We start from the raw sequence: 22,162 nt of genomic DNA, 5'->3' as shown, positions 1-22,162 counted from the left end.
GAGGAAAACAAGAGGAACGAGTGTGTCCTGTACTGTCCTTGCGAGATTTCGGGATTGTGTGGATACAGGAGGGGGGACAGGTAGCAAGGGGAGGGAGCGAGCGAAAAGAGCGAAAGAAAAGGAAGAAAATCAAAACAGAAACATGCCGTGACCGTGCCTCGGGTGACATCAGGATGTACTGTAGATCCGAGGGAAGACGTCCGCGTCGATCGTAGCGCGTACACGCGACGACAAATGTCGTAGGTACCTGGTTTCGTCTGTGCTCAGGTGTATGCGTGTGTGCGTGGGAAGAGTCGTGAGTGCCTGCGGCTGCTGCGAGACTTCTCATCGTACCTGAGACCTGACCCAGGACACCTGGACCAAGCACCATGACGACGAGGGAGCTGTACGTCAAGGTACGAGACCCATCAGGCCCCATTGGACCCCGTTCGCCGACTAACACCCGCTCCCACAGACTGCCATGGGACTCTCGGCCACATTGGCCGTCTCTCTGTTGACATTTTTCTCACTTGACCGCGACACCTGACACCACCGTTACCTCCTGAGAATTAGCAACTCGCTAGCCAGACTAGCTAGCCTCTTCTCGAACTTCCGGTTACTAGACGAACTCGTTTCGCTTCGTACCCTGAGGTTTCTTGCATGTCACCTCTATCCGCTCGTTCCCAGTTTTGTTGATCGTCAGGGGATCTAGAAAAAATAGTAAATATTGATGGTGTCGTTTCTGAGAGCCGTAACGCTCGCTCCGAAACTGTTTCACGATTCTTCGGTGTCTGTTGCGACGACGTTCGCTGCGGACGAGGTAAATTGATTCTGTTTGCTGGAGAGATTGGAAGCAATCTTGCGGGTATTTATTTTATTGTGGACATAGGATATGTTTGTCGTCGTCCGACCGGTTTGATATCGTTCTGAAAAGTGACTTTGTCGTTGAACTGATGGCGAACAGTCTGAAAATTGTATGCATTCGGAGTATCTAGAAATGTATTCTCTATCGGAGCACGCTAAAATTTGTTCATCCCAATTAATATTTACATAAAAGTCGCTGAACATTGTTCAACGAGAAATTTTGTCCCTATTGAATCTGATTTTCCAGTTTCACAGAGAAGTAGGGTAATTTTTCGACTGCCGTCGGGTCTGGAACAGGTCGGATAGCTTCGGACTCGTGTCCCATAACCAGGAATCGTTCCTGGGAACAGAATTGGTTCCGCGGAGGGACAGCGTTTCCCGTGGTTCCCGTGAAAGTAGAACTAGCCGGTTCTGTTGCGAATCACTGTCTGCCAGTAGATGTTTAACGAGTCCCCTATCGATTTTCTTCGACGGCACGCTTCGAATTCGCGCTGGCTGCGCGGAGACTCGCGAAAGTTTCCACGGTCGGATGCAAGGTTAATTGTTTCGGAAAATAATTAGCTGGATATCGCTCCAATTAGGCGAACGGTATGCATCATCGGTCGCGGGCGAAGGTGTCTTTCTCAGGCGAGGAACAACTTTCACGAGAGGTGACTGCGTCTTTGCCCTCTGATATTCCCGTGGTACTGCGTCTGCCAACGCGTTAGACTCTACCGGACGATTCAGGAAAAATGGTCCACGATTCAGCCATAAATCGTTGAAAGTTTTACTGACTTGATTTTCATTGCGAACGTAGCCCATTCAGGTGGTCGATAAAAATAGCGGCGAGCGCGAAAACAAGTCGCGGCTCGTTTCAAAACAAAAATCAATGATCGTCGTCACGGGAGGCCCTGCGCCTAGAGACGTAAATTCTGCTTGTACCAGTTGATGCGACTTCGGATAATATTATTAACACTGTAACAATGTTAAGCAATTTTCAAATTTTCGAGACGAACGCAGCCCAGTCGGGTGGTCGATAAAAATAGCGGTAAGCGCGAAAACAAGTCGCGGTTCTTTTCAAAACAAAAATCAATGATCGTCGTGCCGGGGGGCTCTGCGCCTAGAGACCTAAATTCTGCTTCGAGAACCGGGCTGCACGATCGCCGTTGCCTAAGCAAATGCGTTTGTCCCGTTTGTCCCGCGCGCGCGAGAAACCGCCTCCTGTCATTCTGACAGCGCGTTGCCTCGAAACACAGCGTTCACCGTCCCTGAACATCGAACACCGATCGCCTGTTCATAATCGCGGCCATTTATTTCCATGCTTAAAATGTCTCGCCGCGGTCGCGAAATTAATGGGACTAATGCGGCGGAACCGAGCGGCTCGGTTTAAAGGTCATTTCACGTAGAAAACCCCGGTTAGAAAGTGATGTTAAATCGGACGGAGAAATTCCACTCGATTCTCCATGTAATTTGATAATCGCTTGTTCTCCGCCGTCCGAAGAGTTACTGCACTTTTTCTATACCGTCTATTCTAAACATGATCGTGGAACTTAGCTCACGAACGTTCTCACATTCTAAATACCGAGGAGAACGGAGGGAGATCGAAGGTAAAAGTTGCGGGTTCAATGCATCGGCGAAGTATAAGCGTTATAACTAAAGATTTATTTCTAAGTTTCATTTCAATGTTAAATGAGCGTCAACTAGAGGCTTTAAACGAACTTGTGCAGGTCGCGTGTGCGCGTAAAAGTTGCGGGTTCAATGAAAGAACGTCAACCAGAGGCTCTAAACGAACAGTTGCTATCGTTCAAGCTGTGCGTGCCTTGATAGCAATTGCAGGTTGCGAACAGTTCACCTGATGAAGTGTGGGTGCTCTAATTCAGATGCTGGCTCGAGATAGTCGATGTTCGGTCGGTGAGAACGAGGCTTAACGCGTGTCTCGGACCTGCCCCTTTAAGATCGTATAGCAGCACTCCATCTTGGCTAATTTACTGCCTCGGGCAGGTGAACTGCGAGGGTTGCCCGAGGTCGTATCATGCATTTTATGGAAGTACACCTTGTATACTCCGCATTGATCCCGCGGATCTCCGGCACGGCGCCTTGTTTGCTTCAATTTACTTCGATTCATATCTCGGGTCGCTGAAGCGTGGCTTCGTTAGGGATGTGAAACGTTCCGGGCTAATATTCATTGTTAATAGCGCCGCATTCAGGCGGCGCAGCCCTCGGCTACAGGTACTTGAATGCGCTCTATTTGCATCACTGGTCACGCATCCTGCGCGCTGCAGGATTTTGCATTTTCTAGTTTCTCGTTTCTTCGCTCTTCTTCCTCTTTCGAAATTCAGCCAGTGTTCCTTTTTGGTCCTTCACAAACTGGGAATCCTTCTCTTCCGAATCGTTTTTCCTTTTTCAGCATTGTTCATCTGTGTAATCGCAGCTGATATTCTTGTTGACACGTAGTTTCTCTGCTTTCTCTTAATCCGCTTAGGTAATTCTATTCTTCAGCTTAGACTTCCTCCCCGAATTTTTGTCGTCCGACTCGTTTCTCCTCTCTTTTCTAATTTCTACTGTTACGTCTGTTCGTTGCAATCCCAACCATCATTCTTCCAGTTGTCTCGCACGTTCAGCTAATTTTCTGGAGTCCTCGTTTCCAACGTTTTTCGTTCCGGGTATCAACTTGTTCGTTTGCAACCGTGTAATGCGCGAACGTGCCCAGGTAGAGGGCAATAAAAGTCGCGACGTTATGCAACGAACTGCAACGTGAAACGAAGTCCCGATCGCGCCTTTACGTTTAAAGGTAAGCTAGCTAGCCCGATTCGAAACTGTTGCTCGCACGATCGGTTCGAGGAACGTGATCCGCGGAGGCTAGCTCAACCAGCAGCCAGTTAGCTCCCTTTCTCCCAGGGAGCAGAAAAGCAAAACGTCTTGGAATAGGTCGTTCTCCTTGCTCGCTCGCTTCTTCCCGCAACTCCAGACCGAGGGATCCGCTTCAGGATTCTGTTCCGTGTTCGAGCGATATTTCATCCGAAAGGTCAACGAAGAAGATTCCTTTCTAACTCGCGGAACACTGAGTGCATCGCTAAAAACTGCCTCCGAAAACACCCACACGCTTTTTCCCCAATCCGCCAACGGAGATGAGCCGTTCGATCATCTTCCAAGTTCTCTCAATTCTTCTCATTCCACGTGCTTCCTCTTTGGCAGCGAAGTGGTTCATGCAAACCGAATTTTTCTTCTTGCGTGAAATATTTAAATTCTATATGATTTTCTTAAGTTTAGCGATATAAAACTGACGTAATACCTTGTATGTACAATACTTTCAGTAGTTCATTAATATATTAAATACGTTTAATGATTGAATATGAATTTAATAATGCAACAAGTATTTTGAATAATCAATTACTGAACGGTTAAGTATTGTACAAGATCAATTGCATATCCATAAAATGAATAAAACCACATGCAATGGAAAGATTCTAGGTCAGAAGGAATGTTTAATTTTCTATCTATCTTTAATGCGTGTCTCAAAGGTAAAAGAATTGGTTTCTGCGAAGATTGAATCTCCAGCGAGTAGAGGATTGAAAGTAGCTGGATTCCTCCAGGTTGCCGGGTTGATTTTTCAAAGCCGGGTCGGAAGGTATCGTAAAGTGAGTCGCCTGAGGCCAGGTTCGCTGTATCGCTAGTAATTGCACGACAAAACCCTAGCACAGCTAAATATGGCGTTACGAGACTGCCCTTTTGTGCAGTCCCCGTGAAAACAGAGGATTCCTCGCAGCAATCTCCCACGAACTCGGCTCGTTTTGCGATCTTATTCAACGGCGACGCACCGTTGAAAGTTGCAGGCTCGTGTTTCTCACGGTCGCGAGCTTTACAAGATGAGGAATTGTCCGTAGTGTTTCCGCGTTCGGCTGTCCTGTACACGGACCACTGTCGCTATCTACTTCATAATTAAAGGAGATAATCACGGAGTGGGTCAGGCGTGCTGGAAGTTCACCGAGATCTGGAACAACTGTCATTGTAGCTCTCGAGTAACACGACAGTCCGAAAGTGTACAGAAATGGCGATCGAACATTGATCCGCCTGGCAATCCTTGCCACAATCTCTCGGTGACATTTAAATATACAGGATGTCGCAAAGTAGGAGGTCCAGCAATTTTTTTCGGCATTAAAGTGGCCGCTGAGAATGATCGAAGATTGTCTACCTAATAGTTCTTGTTGCAAGCAGTTGGTTCCGTTTCAGTGTACAGGATGATGCAAAATCGGAGGTCTAAAATCATTCCAGTATTTTCTGAAGTACTTAAAAGCGCCGAATGATCTCATCTGAATAAAATGCTATACAGATCACATCCATTTATTAGGTTGGAAGGAATCGATTTATAAAAATATATCGCTGCTCCGGAAGTATAATGACACGACTGCAAAAATTGAAATTTTTTACAGGACAAGCAAACGAAAAATAATTCCAATTTGTCTTAATAGAATGGCCTATAGATTCGGTTTAATTCTCTTATGAGAGTAGTTTATACACATTGTGGGTTGTTATTGCAACTTTTAAGTTATTTCAATTTATAAAATAATAAAAACCAGCCAATACGTCATTGTTCTCCTGAAAATGCGTCATTATACTTCCGGAGCAGCGATATGTTTAATACTATTCAATGATATAGTTTCAATTAATTGTAACAACTTGTTGCCACCTTCCAGATAAGCTATCAATGACTCACTAGCAACATGTGTCGTTCGTTTACAAGCAAAATTACCTGCTCATTTAAAACACGACAGAGCTTTCCCTCCAACGTGACAACTTCAGCAGAAAAGTCCAGCAATATTTCCTCAGTCTACAAATCATCCCCTAAGCCTTTCCCACAGCGTCCAATCTCGCAAGAACAATAGCGGATCAAACATTTTCCGAGCGCCCCTCTGAGCCTCTTCAGAAATAGACGAGAGGCGCGAAGAAGCCGAAGAGCATTAAAATAGAAAGTGCTCGAGTCAAAAACTTTCCCCCACGACCCCATCATGCAAATTCACACTGTACATTCTGCTCGTTCCCCATGAGAGGCCTTCGCCCGTTCATTGTCATCCCGACGAAAGGGAAATTCCGTCTGTGGCGACAGAGGGTGCAGCCAGCCAGGCGGCGATCGCTACACATGTGAGGAAAAAAATATAAATCTATACAGTGCGTGTGTGGGCGGGAAACTTGACCTGGTTATTCCCAATAACGGAGAACCCGGCGCCTTTCTCAGAGAGCAACGCAGCTCGAGCCGATCGATCTCACGGCGACGAGCACGACGTCAAGCGGTCTCAACCAAGTGCACCGTTCTCGTTTCCGAATGCACCTTGAATCCGTTCCACGAACACACGATAATCTCGACCGTGCCGTACGAGCCCTGAACAAGTGCGAATGTACGTACGTACATACTTCGCGCCCCCGTGCAAACACAATGCGCCGTTGAAGTGCAATCATCAATCGCCGACTACAAACAGTGTCACGTTCTTATCAGAATTTTGAAATCTTCGGCGACGGGAATTTATCGTTTCGCTGCCTATCTCCGAGGCGAACATCATTCGCACTGCCAGCGATTAGTCTCTTCGCTTAATTAACTACCGGAGATCGTGGTTTCGAACGTGCATTAACGACACACGTGTATACAGATATTTCACGTGTATTTAAGTACATGTGGATTAATGCTCCTTCATTTTAATTTATATAATTTTTGGAACACTGATATTAATTTCCGCGGCTCACTTTGGTCTAAACGGGTTATTTAGCTGGACAAAATTATTCTAGCATTATTTTAAGACTTAAAGCCGTAGTTCAGTAGGTCATTGGACTCGTCTTGACATCAGCTACAACAGTACGTAATAAAAAATACCTAATAGCATTTAAAAAATTAACATGATCATATTTTTTATTAAAAACAAAACTTTTGTCAAATTCTTTTATTGGAATTTACATTCTGTCAAAAAAGTACCGGGAATTGGTCAATGAATGTATGTATCGCCTTCAAAGTGGGCCCCTTTCGAAATAATACACTCATGCCAACGAATAACCCAATCATCGAAACATTTGTTAAAGGCATTTTTTGGTATCAATTCAGTACTCGCCGCGAATTCTCTTTTATTTCATTTATCAACTGAAAACGGGAGCCTCGAAGTGGTAATTTGAGTTTTGGAATTAAAATAGGTCAATCTCGTCCCGTGATTTTCAAAGAAATGGACACAATCTGCCGGTTAGATGAAACACGATAACTGTATCGATTTAGCAAGCTTCTGATTACAGGAGGTTCGCGGGGAACAATCTCCGAAATTCTGTTTGCTCGGAGAAGATAAAAAGTCGAGGACTAGCATAGAAAAATTCTGCAGAACTGATAAGAATTTCTTTCTAGGACCTGGAATTCAGGTGTTCCTTCTTGTCCCGTTTCCTTTGCGACGAACAAATGGCACTTTCTCCGACAAAGTGCAGTCGTAACAGCGCCATGGCCAGTGCAAATATTGACGAATGTTACGTATCCGAAGTTGCACGACAATGGATGCAAATGTTATGTAAAATGTAACGAGTAAACGATCCCGGCACCTCGGTAAGCCGTAGCCGCGGTGTTGTGCCGTTTTAAAGGTGACGGAACACGGTGCAATTTCTGCGCTCAAGTTCTGCGCCCGGCTGTTTTGCTTTATTACGTTACGAGTCTTAATTTTCAAGAGAAAAGGTTTCCGCTGCCGTCCCGTTTTCCTGTTACCTTTGTGAATCGATAAGCAAACAGCACGATCCCGGATAGCACAGCGATGTGTGTCTCTCTGTGCATGTAATTACGTGTCACAGATACGTCTACAGTCTACACCGTTGTAGTATGTCGTCGACGCGTTATCAGTTTCTGTTTCAATGGGAGGGAATCTCTGGCAAAAGTGAATCACACGCGCGTGGCCTCGCAGCTGTTGATAAGATTGCGGGTTTCGTCCGCTTCCTATTTAGGCGGACAGTCGCGAACCTAAATTCCGGTGGCGATCGTTGTCACAACCGAGTGTAATCGTTAGACTGCGGACATAATGACATTTAAAACAAAAATGAGTAGGTGTAAGTGAGAACAGCAAAGGCATTAGAACAATTTAAAAATATTGTTACATTATTTTACACCAGGAAATAAATTTCCACGTCGCTCCAATTTGTTGCAACTCAGGTAGAAAATGTGTATTTTGCATAAAGATCCGCAGTCTAGTAATCGGTCAGCGCATTCCCAGAGAAATCGATTAGCAATTCGTATTTTTGCAAGCAACGTTATTGAAAGAGGAGTAATACACCTTTCGCACGAATTTTCTCGTAGTGTAATTAATTGTGGAATTTACGGAACAATGTCCGAAGCAGTTCCATTGTCTTGGTAATTGCGAAATGGGAGGCCCGAGGTGGCTTGGTATCGATGATTGATTGATCGGCGGTGCTGGGTGACAATGAAGGCTGTCTTAATGCCACCGGGTGCGGTAAAAAGTCACGCAGTTTGAACATTGAAACGAGGCGTGGGTGGAACGCGACAGAAGCCGTAGATCGGTTGGCAAAGCTCAGACACAACATGCGAGTGGTTTGCATTCGCACAGGCGCCAAGGCTGCCTTGATATTCCCCAGTAATAGAAAGTACCATTTTAAGCTGCCGTTCGAGTACGAATCAATATTTAACTTTTAATTACTCGCGTATGATACTCGCAGTCTGAAAACATTAAATTTAGTGCTTTAAAATTTGTTTAAGTTCGAGTCGTATAAAGCTCCGTGTAAACAGTTCTGTAGAAAGTGGAGTGCGAGTAACTGAAGGTTAAGCGTCTGAACACAGCAGTACGACACGTGCGAGAACTTATTACTCGTTCCACGAAAATTGGAAGCCCTCCTCAAATCTCTATTACATCGAGAGTACCATTTTCCGAAGTATAAACCACTCTATCAATTTCCCAGAGTGTTCTTCCAAGTCAAAAAACTGTTCTCCAATGACTGAGAGTCTTTCTACCTGCCAAAAGTGACTTGATACCATTTCTGCAGCAAAGATCCTAAATGATAGTAACCGAGAAGGAACCAGAGGGACCAACAATGGTACCCAGAAGTTAATGTCGCTGATGTACCTTTACATAAGTTGATGGGAGTCGCCGTTATCTCTGGTTCGCCGTCTAATTAATTCGCGAAGAAAAAAGGGAAAGTCATTCTCATCTGTGGGTCGATTGTCGCTCTAGGAGCGAGCAGCGAGCTGTTCCGCCGGTTCTGATCACATTTCCAATGAGCAAACTGCGTGGGAACCCGTCTCGGTTCCGCTTTTTCCGCGTTCGAGCCATAACCGAGTAATCGTTCACCCGCTATGTAACGTAGAAAGCATGGGAATCGCGAACTTCATAAATTAAACGAGCCTTTGACCGAAGTTTAAGTCTTCAAAATCGTGAGAACAGATTTATCGCGAGCGCTCCTGCGGAGACAATCCTTTAGAACCGCTCGGTAGACATGACTCGGAGGATTCGAAACGGCGTTTCGAATCGGTTATGCCCGCTCGATTCCCCTTCGTTTACCTTGCACCGCGATCCGCGGGGAGTCGTAAAACGATGAGAAACGCAATAATTCGCGGACACACGAGCAGACGGGGCCCGGCGCGGCGTTACGCAGCTTGATAGCGCGATGTCAGCGATCGGGCGGCCTTGAAACGCGAAAATGGCAACGAACGACCGCGTTCCGATTTCCACGTGTTTGCGGGCTGTTGGAGACGCTGGTTGAACATGCCATTTGTTTGGTTAGAGGGAAAGTTCTGTCATATTTTAAATAATCAGGTGATTCGGGAAGAGTGATTGCTAAACAGGAATTGACAGGTTATCTGAAAGATGGCAACTAGTTGTTGTACAAATAATGGAAACTATATCATTCAATAATATTATAGACGTATTTTTATAAATTGATTCAAATGTTTTCTTTAAAATACGACAGAACATTCCTTCCAACCTAATAAATTTAGATGAGATCATTAAGCGCTTTTAGCTACTTCAGAAAATATTGAAATGGTTTTAGACCTCCGATTGTTACAAATAATGGGAATTATATTTTTATGTTTCCTTCAAAATACGCGACAGAACTTTCCCTCCAATCTAATACAATAGATTGACAAATGGATACAAAAGGATGACGCTCCAGAGCGTTTTCGAATTACAGTTCCAATTTCCACGACTTGTCAGTGACATGACGGTAGGCGTCGCGTCGGGTACACCCATAACTTGTCTTCGGAAGTGATTACCTCGCCGCCATTCTTCAATTCTTTCCTCTCAGCGTCCTTCGAGCCACGACTTGCGTAACAGTTGACATACAAGATTGGATCGTGAGAGTTCACGGCTACTTTTCACTTCTTCGCGAGCACGCAGTCACCGCGACGTTGTCAACGAAGAAGACAGTGACTCGAAATCGTGCCGAGTCCCTCGAACCGGACCTCCCGCGTCAAGGTAACACGGGGAAAATGGTAGCAGTGAACTTTACCGTTGCACGATATTCCTTCCGATCACGTAACCATTTCTTTCGCCGCGATAACAGTACATTTCGGCGGTTCGTGGTCGTTCTGTCGTTTGAATCGTTCGACCATCATTTCAAAGACACCGTTAGGCGATTCTTTCGACGAGCATGCCCGCATTCAGGCTATTGCCGAGTGTCGGATGGAGTACGTTCAGATTGTCCGCGATCAATAATCCCGAACGCATTCTGAATCTTAGAACTGCGGTCGCCAGGATGCTTCACTGTCGCGAAAATGAGTTTCTCGTTGATCCATATAAAGCAGAATACACAAGTAGAAATTGTCCATGATTCTCTCGAAGAATTCCTGCGCTCGAGGTGGCATAAAATAAAGTTGGAAGATTTTATAGCCGTTCGCATAATGGAGCATCGGGCTGTAAACGCGATCACCAATCGCGATTTGGCGTGCTCCGTGCCGCCGAAATCGATACTCCGTATCGCCGACCCCGTTTTCATACGTACCACTCGTCAAAAAGGGGGGGAGGGAGAAAAACACAGACGAAGAAAAGCGGGTCATCTTTTCAAACAGGCGAAAATTAGACGCTGAGTAATTAACCCGTGCGGAGCTCGTTTGCGACGTTGAACAACGCGCTTCGGGAACCGGCTTTACAGTCGATGACTCAACCAGAAGACAACCTGTGAGTTTCTCAGTGTGCACGGCGCGGCGGTTAGGGTTCGCGATCCCGCGGGATAGACGTGCGATTTATTTGGATCCCGCCGGGTCCTGCGCGACTAAGGATTTAGTTCTTCAATCTAACATATGTATATTTAATAAATAGACTGCGAATGTTTACGCAATTTGCTATTTTCGTAGACGAATTTTAAGAAAATCGGATCAAATCAGATCTGATTTCCTGTGGTAGTAGTCTTTTCAGATCAGAAATAAATTAAAACCGTACTAAATTCCGTCATATTGTTTACTCTAGTATTTCTTGAAAATTTTTAGAAGCCATAATTGCATAAAGGTCCGCAGTCTATTAATAAAGAAACAAATTTTACTTGATGAAAATCTAGATTTACATAAATTTAAACTAAAATTAAGCATTTGACGTTCGTTGGAAAAATACTCAACTCGCTGGCATTACAAGTAGCTCCTTGCAATGAACTTGTTGTTAGACAATTTTTGTTTAGCATAAAGACCCGTAGTCTAGGATTAAAAGAAGGGTGCGATGATCGATTATGTTCCGCAGGGTGGTAGGGTATGGGTGCCTCATCCGGAGAAGGTCTGGGAAGGCGCGTTGCTTCTCGAGGACTATAAGCTGAGGCAACCGACCTTGAAAGTCCGCACGGATGACTCGCACCAGACAAAGGTCCTCGAGATCAAATCGGACACTGATTTGCCACCCTTACGGAATCCGGACATTCTCATAGGGGAGAACAATCTAACATCGCTATCGTTTCTACACGAGCCAGGCGTCCTCTATAATCTCCAGATACGTTTCCAGAGGCATTGCATCTACACTTACTGCGGCATCGTGCTGGTCGCGTTCAATCCATACAATGAGCTTCCAATCTACGGACATGACACGATCTGGGCTTACAGGGGGCAAGCCATGGGCGACCTTGAGCCTCATATATTCGCAGTTGCTGAGGAGGCTTACACCAAGCTGGAAAGGTTCGCGATATTATTCCCCGTTGACACGTTCATTGGCCTCCTGCGACGCTCGAACGCGAGGCTGGCTGATCTTTGCGTAGCAATCGCGAGATTTCTGATTAAACTACAGCGAAATGTTTGATATAGAATAGAAATTACTAAATAGAAAATTCGTGATACCCGGATACCCGAAATTTTAAATAGCGTAAATGGGATTAAGGGGGCAGATTCGTTTTTCCAGGATTGCAAGGGTGCAGGATGCGCCTTCTCATTTCTCGATAATGCAAAGATGGAGGTTTTCAGTAGTCAAAGCGCCCCAAAAATCCTATTTTTACGTTTTTACGAGGCGTAATTTTCACTTCTCAAGTTAATGCAAGAGTAGAATAATGAAAATTACGCCTCGTAAACATAAAAGTTGGACTTTTGGGAGCGATTGCGGCCTCGATTGATCTTTTATCTAGCGTTTTGGACTACTGAGAAACCCCATCATTGCATTATCGAGAAATGAGAAGGCGTACCCCTCACCCTTGGAATCCTAGAAACGAGTCTACCACCTTAACTCGTTAGCACAGTGAACGTGTCGACTGTGAACCGTCCGATTCCCCAAGAAAAGGCTGGAAAATGTTTCTGAGGTTAGGAAATGATCGCAGGGAGGGCCACGATCAGTCGATCATCGTGTCCGGCGAGTCAGGCGCGGGCAAAACGGTGTCCGCCAAATACACTATGCGATACTTCGCGACGGTCGGTGGTTCCACAACGGAGACACAGGTGGAGAAGAAGGTTCTAGCGTCGTTACCGATCATGGAGGCGATCGGTAACGCGAAAACCACGAGGAACGACAATTCCTCGCGTTTCGGCAAGTTCATCGAGATCCAGTTCAACAAACACTACCACATAACCGGGGCCAGCATGAGGACCTACCTGCTCGAGAAGTCGAGGGTGGTGTTTCAGGTATGATTACAGAGTAGCGATTCGAATAGATAGAAACGCAGCCGGCGCAAAACTGTTTGTCTGAGGTCCGATGATTATAAACGAGCAATTCCCTAGGCGAATGAGGAAAGGAATTATCACGTATTTTACCAAATGTGCGCAGCCGCGTCTCGACTACCCCACTTGCATCTAGGTCATCAGAATAAGTTTCACTATCTGAACCAAGGAAATAATCCGTTGATCGACGGTGTCGACGATCTAACGTGCTTCGACGAGACGATCACCGCGCTCACCATGCTCGGTTTCACGTCCAAGCAACAGGACGACATGCTTCGTATTTTAGCGGCCATCATTCATTTAGGCAATGTCCAGATCAGGCACTCTGACGCTCAGAACAGCGCCAATGACACCGAGGGCAGCGTCATCTCCGTAAATATGCGATATTTATTCGTTTATGTGGTTGGTCGGAAAGCAACTGGCCTCCTGGCAATTTTCTCCGCGAGAGAGCTACTCTCCACTCTGCAAATCAATTTCTTTTTCAAAATTCTTGGTCGCGTTGCGTAGCAAACCAATTGTTCTAACTTCCCGAAAAATTTCAAGTCGTGCGATCCAATATTTAAAACGTTATCGTCTTTTTAAAAGTGTCCGAATATTGACTAATGAATTGGTAATTACTTTTAAGTACGTATTTGATTAAAAATATTGCCTGATTCGCGAAAGGGTGAGTTTGCAGTGACTTGCAGAGCCTGTATCGCTTTCCGCGTCGCTCAGATCAAAGAAGCAGCTTTCTCACGCAGCCCATTGTACTTCTCGGTGCGAAGATGTCAATACCTGTGCTCTTACACGAACAATAAAGCATTTATTCCGCAAGGAGGTCAGCCGCTTCCGAGGCCAGCTCGTACACTCTCCTGTTTTTCAATATTACCGCGTTGCTTGGTCTTCTAGTCGTCGGACAAGCATCTCTTGACGATATGCGAGCTGTTAGGCACGGACATGAAGGCGATGCGAAAGTGGCTGTGCCACCGGAAGATCGTTTCCATGAGGGAGGTGTTTCTGAAGCCTATGAACGTCGAGCAAGCGATCGGTGCCAGGGATGCTTTGGCAAAGCACATTTACGCGGAGCTGTTCAATTGGATCGTGGCTGGGATCAACAATTCTTTGCAATCGCAGAACAAACCGCAATGTTTCATCGGTGTTCTCGATATCTACGGGTTCGAGACGTTCGAGATCAACTCGTTCGAACAATTCTGCATCAATTACGCGAACGAGAAGCTGCAACAGCAGTTCAACCAGCACGTGTTCAAGCTGGAGCAAGAGGAGTACCTTCGGGAGGAGATCGAGTGGACGTTCATCGATTTCTACGACAATCAACCGTGCATCGATCTGATCGAGACGAAGCTGGGAATTTTGGACCTGTTGGACGAGGAGTGCAGAGTCAGTAAGAACTTCTAACACGTCGTTTCCGCTATGGGGTTCCGGGGGAGCTAACTCTTTAAGTAACCGCTTGAACGACAGATGCCGAAAGGGTCGGACAGCTCCTGGGCTGAGAAGCTCTATGCAAAGTGCGGGAAGTCGAAGCACTTCGAGAAGCCACGGTTCGGCACTTCCGCTTTCCTCATACACCATTTCGCTGACCTGGTGCAGTACGAAACTGTCGGCTTCCTGGAGAAGAACAGGGACACCGTCATCGAGGAGCAGGTCGACGCGCTGCGAAACGGAGATGTGAGTTTAGCGAGGGCAGTCTCGTTTCCGGGACTGCAAGGCTGCGGGATGCGCCTTTTCATTTCTCGGTAACACTTTGGTTAGGTCTTGCATTATTATTATTTTAAAATAAGGAGTATAAATAGGACTTCTGAGGTCGATTGCGGCCTAGATTGATCTTCTATCTAGCGTTTAACTACGGAAAAACCCTACCATTAGATTATCGAGAAATGAGAATGCACATCCCGCACCCCTGCAATCCTGGAAACGAGACCACCCCTTGAATGATCAATTCATCAATCGGTCCAGAGCGTCTCACTAAAAATCCCCTAAAAATTCTTACAGAATAAACTATTGAAAAAGCTGTTGAGCGAGGAAGATCCAAAGCTCTCGGTGCCTTCTAACGTGAGGGTGAAAGTGTCCGCCCAGAAACCAGCCCCCGCAACGCCGAAGCAGAACAAGAAAACGGTACAGTGAATATTATTCTTCCTATTCTTAACCCGTTGCCCTAGAATCAATTAGTCGTTACCGTATTTTTCGCCCCGAGAAGATTCAACTGAAATATAGGGCAAAGGGTTAATCAGAGTCAGAGATGAAGGGGTGACGTTATTGCCGTCGGATCCACAGGTGGGATCTCAGTTCCGAGATTCCTTGAACATGCTAATGTCGACGTTAAACGCGACCACGCCGCACTACGTGCGCTGCATCAAGCCCAACGACACGAAGGAGGCTTTCGAATACAACCCGGTCAGAGCTGTGCAACAATTACGAGCTTGCGGAGTGCTCGAGACTATCAGGATATCCGCAGCTGGGTTCCCCAGTCAGAGAACGTACGGCGAGTTCTTCCTCAGGTACAGGTGCTTGTGCAAGTTCAAGGAAATCCGACGCGACGACTTGAGGGAGACCTGCAGGCGCATTTTGGCAAGGTTTGAACCATTCGTTATCTAAGAGCAGTATCCGTGTTTCTTATTGTTTATCATTATTTCCACTAATTCTTCTATTCCTTGTTTTCATTCATTCATCCACTCCTTGAGCCCAAACAACGGCTTTTTTTCAGTAGTCAACGGCGCTAGATAAAAGATCAATCTGGGCCACAGTCGCCGTCAAAGCCCTATTTTTGACGAGGCTTAATTTACATACTTACACGCTGCCGAATAATAACTTCATGAGTAAAATTAATCAATTGGCAAGGTTAGGTAAAGAGATGCCTGATCGTCTGCGAATCATTCCAGATACATCAAGGACGATGACAAGTTCAAGTTCGGCAAGACCAAGGTGCTGTTCCGAGCCGGCCAGGTGGCCTACCTGGAGAAGCTCCGCGCGGAACGTCAACGGGACGCCTGCATCATGATCCAGAAGACTGTGCGAGGTCTGATCTGTCGCAACAGGTACAGGAAGATCCGGCGAGCTGTGCTAGGTCTGCAAAGACACGGCCGAGGTTACATCGCCAGGCAGAAAGCTCAGGCAGTGAGACGGGAACGAGCGGCGATCAAGATTCAAGCTCGCGTGAAGGGCTGGCTGAAGAGGCAACGTTACCTGAAGATCAAGCGCACAGTGATCGGCATCCAGAAGTACGGCAGAGGCAAGATGGCGCGGGAAAGATACAGAAGAATGAAGGACAACGCCGCTGCGATCACGATCCAACGATTCTGCAGAGGATACCTCGTGAGGATGGCTTGCAAGAAGAGGTTGGAGAACATAGTGATCGTGCAGGCTTGCATTAGGAGGTATCTGGCGAAGAAGGTGTTCAAGAGGCTGAAGGCGGAGGCTAGGAGCGTGGAGCACGTCAAGTCGCTGAACAAGGGCCTGGAGAAGAAGATCATCACCTTGCAGCAGAAGATCACCGAGCTGGTATGTGTCTCAACAGTAGACTGCGGATTTGATTCATTTATGACAAAAACGAGCACGTACAATTTAAAGCTGTGGACGTGTTAAAACTATTTAAGGACATCAATGTAATAGTTTCATCTTAACACATTACCGACCGGTAATTATTGCACAATTGCACCCTCAATAACGTCATCTAATAGTTTGATTTAAGATTGCAATGTAAAAGAAAATTTCTATGCTTTCTTTTGGTACAGCACAATTATTGAAAATCCTATTAATAGGCTTCCAGTAGGTAAAGTGTTAATAGGATAATTAAAAGAAGATTACACTTCTTATTTGGCTCCCGTGTCCTGCAATCAATGCGAACACTTTTTATTTTGCATAAAGATCCGCAGTCTACTCATCAGGAATTGTTAGATCGTTGAATTTGTTGTTCAGAGATTGAGTTTTCAATGTTTCTGTTAGTCGAAGGAGAACCAGTCGCTGAAGAACGTCCAGAACGAGATGATAGAGCTGAAGCACAAGCTGGAGGTCCTGAAGGCTGTGGATGCTGAGAATAAGAAGCTGAACGTTATCTTGCTGGAGAAAGAGAAAGAACTTGAGAAGATGCAGGACACTGTCAAGACCGAGAGGGACGAGAAGATGGACATCTTGCAGGTGAGACTGATCCTCGGCTGAATTATAAAATATTTCCATTTTCCGCGACTTTCTCTTGAATTTGTCTGCGCCAGGACAAGGAGAAGAGCACGCTGGCGAAAGAGGAGGAGAACAAGAAGTTGGAGGAGGAGATAGAGAGGCTGAAGAAGGAGCTGTCGGTAGCCACGGAGAAGATGAAGACCAATCAACGTGGCGCCGAGGAGAACTTGAAGCACCGATTAGAGCAGGAGAAGGACCTCCTGCTGATGGACCAGGACCAGGATCGCGGAGCTTATCAGAGGCTGCTGAAGGAGTACCACGAGCTGGAACAGCACGCAGAAATGTTGGAACAAAAGCTGGCGATGCACGTTCCAGCGCATTCAAGGTCCCTCAGCAATGCTTCCAGCGGCAGTGGACAGATCGTGTCCACGGAGCTTCCACCGGACGATCAGAACCTCGTAAGTTTAATCAGCACCTAATTCTACATCTGCAAGAAGAAATTTTCCATGTGTTCAATCTTTCAGGACCTGGGTTACGGATCGGTGCGATCGACAGCGTCCTCCTCAGTGCCTTATTCAAGGGTGGAGGCGATCGACTGGAGCCAGCAGCGATCAGACAGTCCACCCGATGGAGAAGTACAAAACCAAAAATCGCCTCCCGAAACGAACGGACCAGCCCACGCGCCCGTGGACATCGGTCTCGTGTTGAAACTTCAGCAGAAGCTGAAGGACGTTGAGAAGGAGAAGGGTAGATTAATCAGGATGGTGGAGGATTTAGAGAAAGACGTTCCGGAAGAGACTTCGAGGACGCAGGACACGTTCAGGGTAATTGAAAACGTTCTAACATCGGCGATCTACCAGCTAAATCAATCGCTCAAACGTTGATCGTGAGATATCTCTGGTTGCAGCTTCAAGAACTAGAAATGGAAAACGCTCAGCTGAAGAAGGACTTGGGTTCGTTGAGGAAAAGTGTCTCCTCGACGGGCATGACCGGTGCACATCAAAATCTCATGGGTAATTTCTTAGTTTTCGCCGCTACGGAGCTCATTCATTTTTCGCTCCCTGGAGTGGGTTTCTTTTGACTTTGCAGGAGTAACTGCAAACTATTTCGTTTTATTCTTCTACGCTTTTCATTTACTGTAACAAAGACAAATACAGTATGTACATGCTTGTAGCTCGCAGCCTATTGCTTTCGCACCCTTCGCCTTCCACACGCCTCGCTTATGCTCTTCGATCTGTCTGCATGCCTCTACAATCCTACGAAATCCTTTAAAAACAGGAAATACTGGGTGGATTAAAATCTCAAGCATCGATTGCGATAAACAGACGTTTAAATAAAGATTGATTTCTGTATATGATACGGTCGATATTTTCGAGGAAAATATTCAAAAGTTTTATAAAACGTCAGGTATAATGTTCTGCACACCAACCAACGCTTATCGCTTATCAGGCTATCGCAAGATATAAAATACTCGATCGTCCACGGGCTGTCAGTCGATTGTTTTTTCGAGTTACGGCACCGTCCAGCAGTGGGCTGAATGATTTCCATTTCCAGGGCAATTCGACGCGCTTCTGGAAGAGCTGGAGAGACGGCGAGAAGAGTGCATACAGCTGCACAGCGTCCTGGCGGACAACACGCGTAGGATGAAGAGCCTGGGCTCGAACTATGGTCGCGACGTGGACATCATCAACGAAGACGGCGAGCTGGTGCTCGCGTTCGAGACCCAGAAGAAGATCAACAGGTAAATCACGAACCTCTTTCACAGTCTGAATCCGAGTACCACGGAGAAACAGCTGCGGTGTCTAATCGTAATTTTGTCGTTTGTGCATGCACGTCGATTTTCAGTAGACTTAAGACAAAGGCCTCGAGAGAGTGAGTTCTGCTGACAATTTTGCCCGCGAATAGTCGCCGATACGCTTTAATATCGATCTCTCGTTCAATCGGGGGACCAAAGTATCATACCGAATCATCATGATCTGGTTTAGGCATTCATCGCTAGTTTGGAGAGCATTGCGGCTGTAGTGTGTCCGTAATTAACAGATGAAAGTGGTCTGAGTGGAAATTTAGAAGAAATGAGTTTACCAGTTGTTTTAAATTAATTCAATGTTATTTTTAATAAAAAATGAACCGTTCGATAGTGCTTGGTATTTCAACAGGCTACATGGAATTTTACAGCACTCCAATATATAAATATATTTTTATTTAATGAAATAATTTGGACAAGAAATATACGACTATACATGGTGTAGCCGAATAACATGAACAAGCGGCGGGCACAACGTGTAACGCGTATCGTGTTTGTAAACAATGTCTACACAGTATTGAAAAGTTACCGAGTTCAAGAAAAATACACAGAAGAGGACTTCCAAGGAACAATATTTTATCATTGCTCGACGAACCTTAGCCGTAACAGTATACGTACACATGGGACTTTCAAACTCGATTTCCTCGAAAACTAAGCCCTAAGTGAGAAAGTTCTATTGCATATTTTGTTCTTATTTTTTCATAAGGAACCACCACCTCGTGCCAACATGTACATGTTATACGGCCGCACCATGTACAGGGCCACTTTCGCAATTATGGGCACACGTTACAGTTGCGAGTTGAGTCGTTTCCACCCTTCACTTTCGATTGAACAATTTTTCCATTGGGTTCGAGGGGAGAATTTAAGGTTTTCGCTTTTCGTAGACAACTGGAGGACGAGCTGCAGACGAAGGAGAAGGGTTGGAGGGAGCAGAGGAACGAGTGGAGAGCGGAGATCGATAGATTGCAAGAGGAGATCGAGAAGCAGCAGAAGTTGCTCTCGGTGAACTTGAGCAAATCGCCGCAGACTCAGACCGAGGCTTTCATGCAGCACGAGATCGCCAGGGTGACCACGGAAAATTTGGTAAAAAGCACAGTGATTTTATTACAACTGTGAATGGAATCTTTAACCGCATCTTTTAAAAACAATTAGGAGCTGCAGGAGAAGTACGACAAGATTGCGGAGGAGTGCAGGAAGTTCAAGAGGCAGTGTAAAATACTGGCGAAACGTCTCCGGGACGCAGGATGTAAGTGGACACTCCTTTAAAATGATTCTAGCCTGCACAGAAATTGCGGAGAAAATTTGAACGAAAATTCGTGTTCAAAGTTCTGTCGCGATTTCTGTGCACAGTATTTTTGGAAAGCTTGCGATGTGATATACACGCGCTCAGAATAGGTATTAAAGCTTTGTGATATTTAATGCTTGCGAAGATGAGGGAGACGATGCTAAGGAGCATAGGGATCGCCCTTACACTTCGAGGGGCGCTGGTGAGTCTGTGGTCCAGTGTTTATAGTCATCGCACTCTTCGCAGACCATAACTCACCCCATCATACCTCCGATTAATCACAAGTCTCATGAAAAACTGAATTGACGAAACGATGTTAAAAGTGTTTCGTGTTTCTGTCTCAGTGCCAGATACGACGGAACCAGCGAGCGATTCCGCGATCATGTCTTCCACTGGCAACTCGGGTGACAACGGGAGCAACATGCCAGCCATCAGGAAGAAGGAGAGGGACTACGAAGGGATGTTCGAGTTCAGGAAAGAGGACATCAACGTGATCATTCGGCACCTCGTCATCGGTAAGCCTAGCGCGCTAAATTATTCAAAAACAATCATCACAACGATTAATTGTTGCAGACCTGAAGCCAAGGATTTCGATCACCCTGCTGCCCGGCCTGCCAGCCTACATCCTCTTCATGTGCATCAGGCACACCGACTGCATAAACGACGACCAAAAGGTCCGCCAGCTGTTGACCAGCTATCTGAACGCTGTGAAACGCGTGGTGAAGAAACGAGAGGACTTCGACTCGAGCGTTCTGTGGCTGAGCAACACCCTGAGGTTGCTGCACAACCTGAAGCAATATTCCGGAGACAAACCATTCCAGATCGAGAACACACCCCGACAAAACGAGCAATGTCTACGGAACTTCGACCTGAACGAATACAGAGTGGTGCTGAGCAACGTAGCTCTCTGGATCTTCAACAACATCGTGACAAACTTGAAGGAAAGGATCCAGGCACTCACCGTGCCTGCTCTTCTCGAGCACGAGGCCATATCCGGTCTAACAGGTCGAGCAAGGTCTTCGTCAATGGGCGAGGAACCAGAATCCACTCAACAGAAGCTGAATAAGCTTCTGGAAGAACTCAGCTCCGTGAGCAGGATTCTTCAGTATCACGGAGTCGATCCTGAAATCGTGGTTCAGTTGTTTAAACAGCTGTTCTACTTCATGTGCGCCAGCGCGCTGAACAATCTACTTCTGAGGAACGAACTGTGCCAGTGGACCAAGGGGATGCAGATCAGGTACAATCTGAGCTATCTGGAACAATGGGGCAGGGATCGAAAACTGGAGCAGGCCTCGGAAGCTTTTCAACCCCTTATCCAAGCCGCCCAGCTACTACAGGCTCGAAAAACCGACGAAGATGTCAATTCTGTTTGCGAAATGTGCAACAAACTGACCGCCAACCAGATCGTCAAGATTCTCAACTTGTACACGCCTGCTGACGACTTCGAGACCAGGGTCCCGGTCTCGTTCATCAAGAAGGTGCAGGACAAGCTGAAGGAGCGCGGCGAGACCAACGAACAGGTGAGCGAAGATCGCCCAATTTTTCTCTGTGCGCGACAAACCTATTTGCAGACAGAAAATTAATTCATGAAGTAATCATGTTTCCTGTAAACCCTGTCGGTAAAACATCCCCCTAAGTCTCGTTACTGTTTAATGTTGGTATCGTTTGTGTGTTGCAGTTGTTGATGGATCTAAAGTACTCGTACCCAGTAAGGTTCCCATTCAATCCGTCGGACATCCGATTGGAGGACATCGAAATACCGGAAGTACTGCATTTGCCAATGCTCAAGAAGGTGTAACCATAGCTGCGAAGAAAACTTAGTGGCCCCGCTGCGCATGTAACTTTTTAGTTGAGTAACAAGTAATCAAATTCGCATAGCCTATTTATTAACGAAGCCAAAACGAAAGAGAGGGAATGAAAGAGATTCGGAAAAGTGAGAGAGAGGTAGTAAACGACGAAGGGGTGAGAAGAATGATTATAAAAGAGGGAGAGAATTAAAGAACGCATCGAGCGGGTCATCGATATCACGATTTTATATATTTTTTTTTACTCGAGTAAT

At 46.0% G+C, this 22,162-nt stretch overlaps 1 protein-coding gene across 2 annotated transcripts; it reads left to right on the top strand.

Annotated features, from left to right (window-relative positions):
* The first annotated feature begins 253 nt into the window (after window positions 1-253).
* Window positions 254-22,079, top strand: Didum (dilute class unconventional myosin). Of its 2 annotated transcripts, XM_076429207.1 has the most exons (20): window positions 254-395; window positions 11,514-11,938; window positions 12,568-12,868; window positions 12,965-13,276; window positions 13,793-14,281; window positions 14,363-14,569; window positions 14,894-15,016; window positions 15,176-15,474; window positions 15,781-16,399; window positions 16,844-17,035; window positions 17,110-17,472; window positions 17,539-17,838; window positions 17,922-18,027; window positions 18,569-18,755; window positions 19,703-19,901; window positions 19,971-20,064; window positions 20,249-20,305; window positions 20,448-20,618; window positions 20,677-21,623; window positions 21,782-22,079. In XM_076429207.1, the coding sequence occupies exons 1-20, from the start codon at window positions 369-371 to the stop codon at window positions 21,899-21,901; spliced, it is 5,538 nt and encodes a 1,845-aa protein (XP_076285322.1). In that variant the 5' UTR covers window positions 254-368; the 3' UTR covers window positions 21,902-22,079. The 2 variants fall into 2 exon arrangements, with proteins under 2 accessions (XP_076285322.1, XP_076285323.1); XM_076429208.1 differs by lacking the exon at window positions 20,249-20,305.
* Window positions 22,080-22,162: the final 83 nt, after the last annotated feature.

The sequence above is a fragment of the Lasioglossum baleicum genome, chromosome 8, assembly GCF_051020765.1.
Source record: "Lasioglossum baleicum chromosome 8, iyLasBale1, whole genome shotgun sequence".
In the NCBI taxonomy this organism is placed as follows: Eukaryota; Metazoa; Arthropoda; class Insecta; order Hymenoptera; family Halictidae; genus Lasioglossum; species Lasioglossum baleicum.
Note: the sequence above shows the minus strand (reverse complement) of the source record. Positions and strands in the feature narration are given on the sequence as shown.